The 12,939-nt window shown below is 41.3% G+C and overlaps 1 protein-coding gene across 1 annotated transcript; it reads left to right on the top strand.

Moving 5' to 3' along the window:
• The first annotated feature begins 283 nt into the window (after nucleotides 1–283).
• LOC148025217 (uncharacterized) lies at nucleotides 284–3,674 on the top strand. Its single transcript, XM_087693664.1, has 8 exons — nucleotides 284–508; nucleotides 613–672; nucleotides 791–966; nucleotides 1,070–1,151; nucleotides 1,256–1,363; nucleotides 1,416–2,147; nucleotides 2,236–2,290; nucleotides 2,439–3,674. Exons 1-8 carry the CDS (start codon nucleotides 450–452, stop codon nucleotides 2,625–2,627), a joined length of 1,461 nt encoding a protein of 486 aa, XP_087549790.1. The 5' UTR covers nucleotides 284–449; the 3' UTR covers nucleotides 2,628–3,674.
• The last annotated feature ends 9,265 nt before the right edge of the window (nucleotides 3,675–12,939 follow it).

The raw sequence follows: 12,939 nt of genomic DNA, 5'->3' as shown, positions 1-12,939 counted from the left end.
GAGTACTTAGGTCCCACTTATCAAATTAGTAGCATCGCACAAAAGGAACCAGACTAGGATGTGATCAAAGGCAAATAGGGCACTTAGTAAATGCTTAAGTCCTCTGACCTATTACCCCGAGAGAGAGAGAGGGCAAGGGGGAGGGTGGGTGGTCAAGTCGGGAAAGAACAAGCTATATATAGAGAGAGAGAGAGAGAGAGAGAGAGAGAGAGAGAGAATTGAGAATTACTTGAAAAAAAAAGAGAGAGAGTGTGTGAGAGATGACTATGGGCATAAGGCAGGCCCGAAAACATTAACCAAAAAGCAAATTTGGAATTTCAGGGGAATTCATATCATCATATGCGTGCTGCGTAGTGGGTGACGGCTCCAAGCCTCCACCTCATTTCTTTCAAAACGCTTCCTTCACAGTGCACGGGTTTCGCTTGCCACGCGCGAACATCGCCAACGTCATGACTATCGCCGCTGCACAGGACAAGGTTAACGCCATGATTGCGCGGGAGTTCTCCTTGTAAGCTCTACTTTATTTTCTTCCACAGTCTAGCATTGCTAATTGTAAACGAGATAACCAGGGCTGTCATTTGAGCTCGCGCCTGCCGAAACTTTGAAATGCAGTGCACAGGAGCTCGTTTGGTTACCTCCCCGGAGGAATCCATTCCCTGGCTGTACAGACAAGTAAGTAAATTCTCAGACCAGAGTTCTTCTGGTGGATAGGAGCACACTCCGAGCTTTCTCATCTGTGAGAGAGAGAGAGAGAGATGCCGTCTCATAGTCTTATCAAGACTATCTGCAGGATCGTATCAGACTTTAGGCGTCTTGAAGTTTTCTACGGCCGCTGTGGAAACGGTCCTAGCTCCAGCAGCCGCTCCTCCATCAACAAAAAAACGGCTGAAAATGCAGCCAGAGTCATGGACGCCGATGCCGAGCATCTCATAAGGATCCGGCGTTCTCTCTGCAAGAAGTTGCAAGGCCTCCCTTTCAACTCCCAAGGTGCTCCGTTTTTCCTCTTGTAAACTAATTTCTGCTGCATGCTACTCCGCAGTTGCAGAAGAAAACTTGTTAGACATTGGAGCATTCCAAAACATTTGCTTCTCGTTAGCAGATTTCGAGCACGAGATCGACGCAGTGATAATGAAATATCTGGAAAACTCATGGTGAAGCCTCCGTTTCACTATGTCCGTGTCTGAATGCCTGGCAAATCAATCCTTTCCTTATAAAATGATCTGAAAGGCTTTTAGTTTGTACAAACGCACTTCAGGGGATCCTCTCAGCAGGGTTCACTCGAAAACTGGGTGAACAGAATCAAAGCCGTTAATTTCCAAGCATTGGATAAAAGTCTACAGCACTGTATTGACTTGTTTGCAAGGCAAGTCAATGACCAGGTCAGTTGATCTCAGGCAGTGAACAAACCTAATTTTCTTTTGTTTCCTGTTCTGCAAGCGGTACAGACAGTCTTGCTTGCTTATCGAGGTAGAAATCACTCTCTCATTAACTGCAAGAATCCACCAGGTTCTGCATAAGACAGAGCGTATAGGTGGCAAGGGGCTTCAAGTCCTTACTAACCTGAGGAGCTCCAACTCAAGCACGATGAGGCCATTAGTTCACGAGAGGGGAAAACTGCATTGCGCAGGAAGTAACAGCATCCTGATGCAGCGTGCAGTGAATGATGAAGGCAGCCTGGTTCAAAATGACGATGATGAGGAGGATGCAGTTTTGGATTATGCATCAGAGATAGACTCCAACTCTGAGTTCAAGCGTGGGAAGCTGGAAATGGATAAGTCCACGCATTTCAACAGGCAGGTAACAAAGAACTATAAACAAGGCAGCCGAGATTGTTCAGATGAGCAACCTGGCCAGACGGCCAATATAGAGGTGACCATGAAAGCTAGACTAACCGCTGACCATGTCAATGGCATCGAACAGAGCTTCTGGCATATCATTTTTGGTCTTGTTAACCATGAACATTGCAAGATCGCCGTTCATTCCCTATCGTACTGGTGCCTGGATGAAGAATCTGAAGTCTCCACCATAAAGTGGCCAAGGGGGGGAATAATTCTAAAAGAAACGCCCTCTTTTTTGTGCTATAGCTGCCGAGTGCATTGCAAAGGCATTGCGGATTCTCCTAGGGTTGCATTCAGTTGGCACTACAAGTAAAATCACAGTCTCCTCACATGCGTAGGCCTTATTATCTAGTTGATGGGAATTCTAGCTGATGTTGCAGTTCCTAATTTGGTGCAGCAGGTTGTCTATGGAGCATGCAGGTGTGAAAAGACGCCAGAATGAAGGAGTTCAGGTGCTGATTCGTGTTTTCTTCATTTTGACGTGTCCTAGGCTAGTTACTGCCTAGTTATTTGTGTCAGGCTTTGCATATTGTATACTTATACAAGAATACTGAGGTACAAAACTCGATTAAGCTTGAGCTGACCCTGACTTCACCTCAGGATAGCATCATTGGCACGTCTCAGCTCGAGCAAAGCACAACAGAGCACACCAGGGGCGACCATGACTCACAAAAAACACCACACCAACTAAAGGGAGAAGCGGATCCCTTCTACAAAAGACTTGGAAATCTCCTCACTTGGAAGAGGTCCCATAAGAAAGCTAAAGACGACGGTAGTATCTCATTTTAAAGAGGGTGAGAATGACAGATTAGTACCTAGGATGAGAATTCCATTTCATTACAGTTTTCGAATTTCTGTTCCTTGTGGTCGTAAATGGATGCCTGCCTCGCCAGAACTTGCTTGGTTCTTTCTCTGGTTTACCCAGCACTGTGAAGTTTACTGGGGTTTGAGCTTAACGTTTTAGCCTTAGCGTCGTATTGCATCATGGCAAAGCTAATTAGGCGCTGCCCTCGCCTCGTGTTTTCTTGAGTCAAAGGCGCCGGATCCCTTACAAACAGCTACCAATTTTAAGAGGCAAAAGTTTATCCTTGTCGGACGCCCAACTAACTTTTCACAAAATATTACATCTTAGCATTGGATTTTACACAAATTATGGTCTAACTCGTTCATAAGTAAGACTAGTATTTTCTCTCTTCCCAGTCCCTCCAATGCTAATTTTGTGTTCCATTTCTTTGTCTTCTAGCCTTGTATGACATGTCCAATTGCAAGGCTTGATACTCCATCTTCATTATTGATCTTTGTAGTCTTTGATGGAGTGGAGGTGGACAATTGATGTATCAACCTCGTCATTTGCACTCTCCACTTGAGGAAAAGCAACAACCACAGAGATCACTTTTGGAGCCACAAAATCCTCCCATGTGAACCCATCGGTTAAGCCCACTAACCTTGGATGTTCTCCTAAGCAAGTCTAACATCTTGGAAAGGCGCTTCCATCTAGATGGCCTCACAACAAATCAAGATTCTCTTTTTTTTTCTCTCTATGAATGATTTCTTCATGTTTTCTTGTTTGTACTTGCATCAGTTGTTAACAAAGAACTCTAGCCCTATACTTGTAATTCAAACCATGTGCAATGTTAGTTGAGTGCTTGGCCTTGAAGTTTCCCCTATTTAGACATATCCACATGTCTTCATGCACATCCAAGAGAATAACAATTTGTAAAGGAGATTGAATGTTTAATCTTTTCCTTTTTGGATCAATTGATTGCTCAATTGGTACTACCATGGTTGAAGATGGAGGAGAAGATAACATTCTTTGAGGATTGATAGCTCTTGTTGGAATGATAGGCCCTACCTTTCTAGATGAAGGAAGAGAGTATGGCATACATTGGCTATCCCTTCCAAGAGATGACGTTACTACAACAAAGGATGGAGGTGGCTCCAAGGGTGCTTCATGCGTCACGAGTTGAAAAGAACTAAGAGGCAATAGCTTGGTTGTGGAAGATTAAGTGCTTTTCACAAGGTCCTATTGAAATAGCAAGGTAGAAAGCTATGGTTCAACTGCAATGGGTGTGTGCAAATGCACGTGGGGCAAAACATAAGATGACCTTTCATTGTTATAAACCTTGATACATTGAGTGAAACTTATTATTTGAGATGTATAAACTTCTTAATGTTTGTGCACGATGAAAGTATCTTATTTTTTCAAATATATAGCGTGTTAATGGGAAATAAGAAAATAACAACAAAGGTTAACATGAGATAAACGATCCAACATGTAGTCTCCCTTTTTATGCAATCTCTTAGCTTATTGTAAAGACTAATCAAACTTGCATTATCTAGACCAATATGAGAGAGAGGGGTGTACATTTTATACACTTTTTTTTGTTTTGTTTATCACTTATTAGCTTGCCTTCCTATATTTTCTTTATTTTCTTCCTTCTCCCCTTAATTTTTATTATCCCCATGTCAGGTGGGTCTTATTGAGCATCCAAAAAAAGCCTAAAATTTGAAAATTTTCCTATTCTTTTAAAAATGGTATTTCTCTCCCAAAAGCCTCTTTTTATATCATATATAGTTGAAAAATGTATTTTTTTGTAAGAGAAGGGAGATTTAATAATGGAAAAATATTAGCTACATTGGTTGGTATATAAGGTGTTAAGGACTTGATTTTTTACCATCAAATTGTACCAAGTCTCCTTTCATCTTCATCTCTCTCCAAGGCTTCTTCCTCTCTCGTCTTTCTTTCTCCTTTTCTAGTATTTCTCTCTTGTCACTCTTTCTCTCTCTTCTTGCAGTCCTTTTTTATCTTCTGCACACACACACTTTTTTTCTCTCTCTTGTTCTCTTCATGACAAGTGGTATCGGAGCTCTAGTTTTGATCCATTTAGTTACCTTACATGCTCAGTTATCATCATTTTCAATTAAAAATCCAAGAAGCTTCATGTACACAAGCACAAGCATTAAAATGGAGGAGCACTGAAGGATCCAGAGGTCAAGGACTAAGAGGACAACAGTCAGGAGCATTAATGGAGTTCTTGAACCAAGTTTGGAGGCTAGAAGATCGAATTTGATAGCTAGTGGGTCATTTTGGGCCAAATCTGAAGGTAAATCTCTCAAAACAATGGTCATAGGAGTCAGAAAGAGTTTAATCCTAGTTACTTTTCACATGGAGTCTTCTCTCTCCTCATTCTCAAGCTCTTGCCAAGCTTCCATGGAGGAGAAACACCATAGATCCTCTCTACCCCAATCCTAATGATCTTCACTACTCTTCTAGAGCTTCACAGGGATTCTAACCCTCATTTCAAGCTGCCTAGTGAATGGTTGGACTCTCTCTTTCTTCCCAGGCAGTAATTCGTAAATTTCGACATATATTTAGGGGCTGCAACCTGAGCAAACTAGGGTCATTTGTAGCTTCTTCTCCATCTTGACTTTCTTCTACAGCTTCCAGCAGGTGTTCTTGACATGGATAAAGCCTCCTCGCCTTCTTGAGCTGTCTTGATTCCTAAATCCCTAACAGATGCAGGCCATGGATAGCTACTAAATTTTGCTCAAAGCCCACTAAATCTTGAGGGCTTTTGCCTCTTTTGAACCCAGGAGCTTGTGCCTACAAGGATCTTTGAAGAAGCAAGCATCAAAGAGCATGTATTTAAAGATGGAAGCAAGAATGGAGGCTTGATATTTGGGGCAGCCATAGCCATAGACCAAGAACTGGGAATTTCTTTAAGTTCCCTTCAAAATGGGGACCCGAGGCTTAGAGATTGGAGTCTTTGCCGTCAATGGAGCTTGCCTACCAATTTGGAAGAGGTTTGGAGCATGGAAAGAAATTATGTGGCTAAGTATTGGGGGATTATTTTTCTATGGCCTTCAAGCATGCGTGGAGCTACTGAAGTTTAACCCCTCCTCCCATTGAAGAAATCTTGAAGACTCAATTCTTGGTTGTTGAAGCTTTGTCACCATGAAGCTAATTGGAGCATTGGGGAGCAACCTTGGGACATTGGCCATTGATTCTCAACCCTTCTTCATTATCAAAGAGGTAATTGACTCTTGAACTCTCTTTTAGTTTCATCCTATTGCTGAGTTAAAAATCCTATTGTTGAGAGAGATTCAAGTAGTCAATCATGCATTTTATTGAAGGTTCAAATACTTATATGCTGTCTGTTTAATTTCAGTCCTCTCTTAGGCTTCCTTGCATTGAAAATGGTTCATTCTATGTTGTAATTTCTCATTATTGTTTACTGATTGCCTCACCCTAATCTCTTGACTTGTGATGATTGTTTGAGCATAAACTTATCTCTAAAATCCATTGTAAATGAGGTGAGATAGTAGTGAGTCATTGCTCAGTAAGCTCTCTCTATTTTCAATTCAATTCCATGCACTCCATGAAAAGAATTACTTCCAAGCTCCCATGCATAGCATACTGATTGTTTAATTAATAAATGTTTGTCATGTATACTCTGGGTGAGAAAAAAGCCCGATGCCATGTGAGCTGGCAAGATAAAAGAGAGGTGACCCTCCCTTGCCATCAAAGACCTTGAAGGGATGCACAACCCAGTCCAGGGGGGCACTTTGCTCACCTCCTGGTGATCCGAAGCCCGAACTTGTTTGCAGGTGCAAGGATATTTTGGGGATAGTGAGAATTGTCATGTCATGATGATACCAATTGATGTCTATGACATATTGATGTACTTGCAATGATGTATGATTGAGAATCAATGCTGAAATGTATATTTAGATACATATGTAGTCATGTATGCAGTTATGACAATGAATGCAATAAACAGTGTATGTATGATGCTCATATGTGAGTGACAAGGTCATGGGAATGCTTATTTTTATGCACAGCAGTGATGTTATGGCCTAGACCATGTATATGTATGCCGAATCAATGTATGGTGCCATGGGAAAAGCGGTTGCAGACATACAATAGACGGAGGACCATATTTTAGCTATCTTATTCCTACAAGGTGTCATAAACATTTTCAGTTAGTTTACAGATGTAAAGAGTGAGTACCAGCACTGAAGAGCAAGCCCCAAAGAGTGTTTGCAGACCTCAGTAACATCCCTATTAGTTTGACACTTTAGTTGGGCACTACTCATCCCTTACAGGCCAGAATTGCCCCCTACTGCTCTCAAACAAGGTGCAGGAATGCTTAAAACAGCTATAGTTTTGCTGTTACAGAATTTTCTATACTAAACCTGTAGCAGCGTGCTTATGCTCAGTTCGAAGAGGGTAGCCTTGGCTTCGAGTTGATTAAAAAAGTAGGTCAATCGTAGCTTCTTAGCTCAAGCTACATGCAAAATAGTGATGACAGGTGGTCTAACAGGATTGCACCTAACCATGGTATGGAATAAGGGAAAAACTAAGGCAAATGATGACCTCTAGCAACAAATAATGGATGCATGTGCCTCAAGGGATGAAAATAACCATGAGGTGGAAGATGGAGACTACTCTCATGACGTGGGGAGCTTCAGCGCGCTTACTAACACCCTTAGTTCGCATGAGACAAGGCATGCTAAGAGGCATAGAGGATTGATGGAAGGCATTGGCCAAATGAAGACCACTATGGACACCCTTGCTACCAGCTCACTAAGTGGATGGAATTCCAAATGAAAGGGAAGGAACATGAAGATAGATTGGGTATGCACGTTGAAAGAGTGATTGGCCCATCAATGAATGTAGCAAACATGAACTCCCAAGGAATTTTGGGGAGAGTGGGCATCTCTAAAGCACTTTTGAACAGGGAGAGCTCTCACATAGGCAAGAGGAGCCCATGAACAATGCAATGAGGGGTAATTTCCAGCCATCACAAGGGCCCATACCATCTATGCGAGTTCAGCCATCTTTTAGCAGAAATTATAGCAATGGTTTATTTTTGGGTAGCCACATGGATCAGCCTCAGTTTGGATATATGGGACAACCACCTAATCATGAACAAGAGCTGAGAGACAAGATTATTTTCTCAAAATTCAATGGTCAATTGTCATCTCTAGTTGAACTCAAAGAGTGGCTCTCTAAGCTTGATGATTATTTTGACATCTTGCCCCGTAGTGATGACCAAAAGATCCATTTTTCAACAATCCACTTGGAAGGATTTGCTCATACATGGTGGAGGTACATTAAAAGAGAAAATCAACAAGTAAACTCGTGGGAAGCGTTCCAGGCACTCATGGTGCAAGTATTTGTCTTGCAGGTGGAAAAAGAAAAGCTTGCTCGCCAATGGCATGGCCTTGAACAATGTGGTTTTGTTGTTAGAGAATACACAAATCAGTTCCTCAACCTTACCATGTATGTTGAGTCGATTAGTGATGATGCCAAGTTACACAAGTATGTGTATGGGTTGGATCCCCAACTCTAAGCTGATGTTTCAGCTCAAAATTCATCGGATTTGTTCAAAGCTATTGAATTGGTTGAGAGGTACTCTTGTAAGTATTGTCGGGATGCTTCATTTCGACATGGACAGCAAAGAGGGGCATCTTAGCCAGTGTTTGGGCAACAAAGAGGATCTGTGCAGTCATATCTTGGGTAGCAAAGATGTGCTGTAAGGCCGGGACAGTTTACCACAAAGTAATTTAAGGACAACAAACAACCCGAGAATGGATAATAGACAAGGGGACAACAAAAATAAAAATGCTTCATCCTTTGGCAGTCCAAAGTCCATTCCCATGGATTTGTATAAAGAAAGAAAGGAAAAAAGGCTTTGTTTCAAGTGTGGCGAGAAGTATACAACTGACCATGCCTCAAAATGTGCTTTTAGAAATGCTAAGGCACGGGTTCACAGCATGTTGGTATTTGAGGACTCAGAGGAGGATCTTGAGGATGCACATGCTTTTATGATGACTGTTGAAATGGATGATGTTGATGAATAGTTTGGTCAAAAAGAGTTCTTTGACCCTGCTAACTCTGTTTCTTTTGACCCCGGTGGTCATGCATAATGGGATATGGATGGAAAGAATAAACCACATGTTGAAATACATACTACCACTGTCTATACCATATCTATGGATGCTTGGACAGGATCCAGAAGGCCTAATACATTGCGTATTAAGGGCAAAATTCATGGGAAGGATGTGTTTATACTTGTAGACAGTGGTAGCACTCATAGTTTCATTAATAGAGAAGTTATGGACAGGTTGAAGTGTTTTCCCACTGATTTACAGCAGCCATTGAAGGTGCACGTTGCCAATGGGGATGAAGAAATTAGCATGCAAGTATGTCTTGCTATTCGTATTCAGCTTGCTGAATATTTTGGATAGTAAATGGATTTAATTGCATTGGAAATGGGGCCTATAGATGTTGTCTTGGGTTGTGATTGGCTGAAAACTTTGGGCACTATAACCATGGATTTTTCCTTGCTGTATATGGAGTTCATCAGTACGGGACAACTCATCCACTTGCAGGGAATTCAAAATAACAGTGAATTTCAACTCATTACCAGCAAACAACTCAAGAAAGAGTTCAAGAAACGGTCCCAAATCTTTGTAATGCAGTTAAATAAAGAAAATTCAAATCAGTCCACTGAAACAGTAAAGAATTCAACATTGAGAGCTCTTTTAGAAGACTACAAGGACCTCTTCCAAGTACCTAAAACACTACCTTCTAATAGGGTGGTTGATCATCCCATAGATCTGGAGCCTCAGTCAAGTTTGTGAACAAGCTACCTTACAGATTATCTAGGTGTGAAAGAGAAGAAGTTGCCAAATAGGTCAAAGAATTAGTGGACATGGGATTTATTGAGCCTAGTTCTTCACCATATGCTTCCCCTATGTTATTGGTCAAAAAGAAGGATAGATCTTTCAGGATGTGGATAGACTACAGGGATCTTAATAAGATCACCGTGAAGAATATGTATGTCATTCCACGCATAGATGACTTGCTAGATGAGCTCAAGGGGGCTAAGTACTTTACAAAGATAGGTTTGAGGTTAGGCTATCACCACATCTGCATGAGGGCAAGGGATGAGGTCAAAACAATATTTCAAACTGATCGAGGGCTTTATCATTTCTTGGTTATGCCTTTCGGGTTAACTAATGCATCGGCCACCTTTCAGAGCTTAATGAACAAAATACTTCAACCCTTTCTTTTCAGATTTGTATTGGTTTTCTTTGATGACATCCTCATCTATAATAGATTATTGAAGGATTACCTTTGGCATATGAGACATGTGTTTGATGTATTGAGGTAGCATAGACTCTTTGCCAAGGAGACAAAATGTTCTTTCATGCAGACAGAAGTGGAATACTTGGGGTACACTGTTAGTGAAGAGGGAATTAAGACTGATCCTAAGAAAGTGCAGTGTATAAAATACTGGCCCACACCTGTAAATACCACTTCACTTAGAGGATTTCTTGGTCTCTCATCATTCTATCGCAGATTCATTAGGCATTATGCCACTATTGTAGCTCCCTTGATAGATAGGCTTAAGAAAGAAGCCTTTTTTTGGGATGCCATAGCTGATAAGAGCTTTAATCAGCTCAAGGCATAGCTTACCTCGCCTCCCATCTTAGTTTGCCTAGATTTTTTGAAAGAATTTACCATTCAGTGTGATGCCAGTGGCAGAGGCATAGGGGATGTATTGTTATAGGAGCATGGGGTTATAACATTTGAGAGTCGCAAACTTGCTGAAAATGAGATGACCATGAATGTATATGACCAAGAGATGCTGGCCATCCTTCATGCCATTAAGAAATGGCACCACTACTTGTATGGCACCAGATTTAGGGTCAAGAGTGACCATAGGGTCCTCAAGTATTTCCTCTCTCAGTCTAATTTTACCCCCAAACAACGAGATGGGTAGCTACATTGCAGAACTATGACTTTGACATTACACATACGTGGGGAAAAGACAATGTAGTGGCTGATTCTTTATCTAGAATGTGGGCTTGTAAAGTTTCGGCCATCATGGAACTTCACAATGATTGGATAGAAGAGCTTCACGAGGCCTATTTGTTAGATGTTGATTTCAGCCACATTTTTCAGAAATTACAGCAAGGGCATATGGAAGAAAACTCTCCATATCAGCTTAAGAACAGTCTCTTATGGTTTCAGGGTAGGATTGCCATCCCATACACTTCTCCATTCAAGCAAAAGATCATGGAAGAGATGCATTCCTCACCTATAGCTGATCATTTGGGCATATTTAAAACCTATGACAAGATTGCTAAAAGCTTTCATTGGAAGGGCCTATGGAAGGATGTAAAAGATTTTGTCTTGAGCTAGGTGCCATGTCAGCAAAACAAGGACAATACCTTAAAACCAGTTGGTTTACTGTAGCATTGCTTATGCCTGAAGGAAAATGGACACACATTACTATGGATTTCATTACTGGTCTATCGATAACCAAAAAGGGATGGAACAATATCTATGTAGTTGTGGATAGACTCACCAAGCCAGCCCATTTCATTTCTACAAAGACTCAATATAATGCTTCTCAAGTAGCTAGCCAATTCATGGAACATGTTTTCAGATTACATGGCCTACCACAGGTCATTGTGCATGATTGGGATACTAAGTTCATGAGTAACTTTTGGTAGGCAGTTTTCAGCTCTATGGGCACTCAGTTAGCCCCTTCCACTGCTTACCATCCATAGACTGATGGCCAGACAAAGAGGGTTAACAAGTGGCTGGAAACTTACTTGAGGCATTTCTGTTATGATGTGCAGCATGCTTGGGACTCATGGTTGCATTTGGCTGAGTTTGCCTATAATAACTCTACACACTCTAGCATTGGAGTTTCACCTTTTGAGGCATTGTATGGCTATAAGGTGCCCCTTTCCACGGTTATCTTCAATGATAAAATAAACCCACAAAGTAAGGAGGAGTTGGGTAGAATGTAGGCCTTCCTTCAGCAGTGTAAAGTCAACTTGAAGAAAGTTCAAGATCAAATGAAGCTTTATGCTGATGACAAAAGAAGGGACATTGAGTTCCAAGAAGGGGATTTGGTGCTTTTGAAGGTGCCCAAGTTCAAATATGCTACCCTTAACAATGGGTCCAACAATAAGTTAGCTCACAGGTTTTATGGGCCATACCAGATTGTCAAAAGAGTGGGAGACTTGGCATATTGGTTGGCACTGCCCCCATCCACGAAGATTCATAATGTCTTCCATGTGAGTCAATTGAAGCCCTTCATTGGATCATCAGTGGATTATGTTGAGGAGCTACCACCGATAAATGAAGAAGACATCATTCAATGCATACCTGGGCAAGTCATAGAACAAAGGGAAACGAAGCTTCACTCTTGCTCCATCATGGAATACTTGATTAATTGGTGAGGTTGACCACTTGAAGAGGCTTCTTGGAGGCTAGCTTCAGTTTTGGAAGAGTTTTCATACCTATTAGAAGCATATTTGACTGAAATCTAGCTAACTATGGCCATGTTTTCTTTCAGACTGTTGCATGCAGACAGCTCTATGTTTCAAAGTAGATTTTATTCTGTATTATGGACAACAATGGACATGATACATGGGCTGAAAGTACTCCTCGAGAGCTCTGTTTTGATATATGGCACACCTCGATCGGAGTCTCCTACAAAAAGTTATGACAGATTTACTACATCAAGGTCCTGTAGTAAATAGTTTGCTATCCATTCTCTGCAGCTCACATTTACTCAAGATACTTGGGTCAAAACTCATTTTTATAGTTCCCCAATAAGGCCCATGTATCGTACATACCCCAATGACCCATCCTATGCAATAATACCTCTTCATTCATTTGTATACCCTTGTAATAATGTAGTAGAGTAGTACTTTGATTTGCTCTTGCCAAGTTATCATAAGTGCCCAAATTGTTTTTTAGGGTAAAAACCTTCGGGTAAGGATGGAATGTAAGAGAAGGGGGATTTAATAATGGGGAAATACTAGCTACACTGGTTGGTATATAAGGTGTTAGGGACTTAATTTTTGACCATCAGATTATAATACAAGTCTTTTTTCATCTTCACCTCTCTCTCCAAGCTTTCATGGCTTCTTCCTCTCTCTTCCTGTCTTTCTCTATCCTTTTCTAGTATTTCTCTCTCCTCATCACTCTCTTTCTCTCTCTTCGTGTAGTCTTTCTCTCTCTTTTGCACTCTCTCTCTCTCTTCCTAATCTCTCTTTCCTGTCCTCT

This window comes from Lygodium microphyllum, chromosome 15, assembly GCF_053477565.2.
Source record: "Lygodium microphyllum isolate KBCC chromosome 15, Lygodium_microphyllum_v1.1.10, whole genome shotgun sequence".
NCBI lineage: Eukaryota > Viridiplantae > Streptophyta > Polypodiopsida > Schizaeales > Lygodiaceae > Lygodium > Lygodium microphyllum.
Note: the sequence above shows the minus strand (reverse complement) of the source record. Positions and strands in the feature narration are given on the sequence as shown.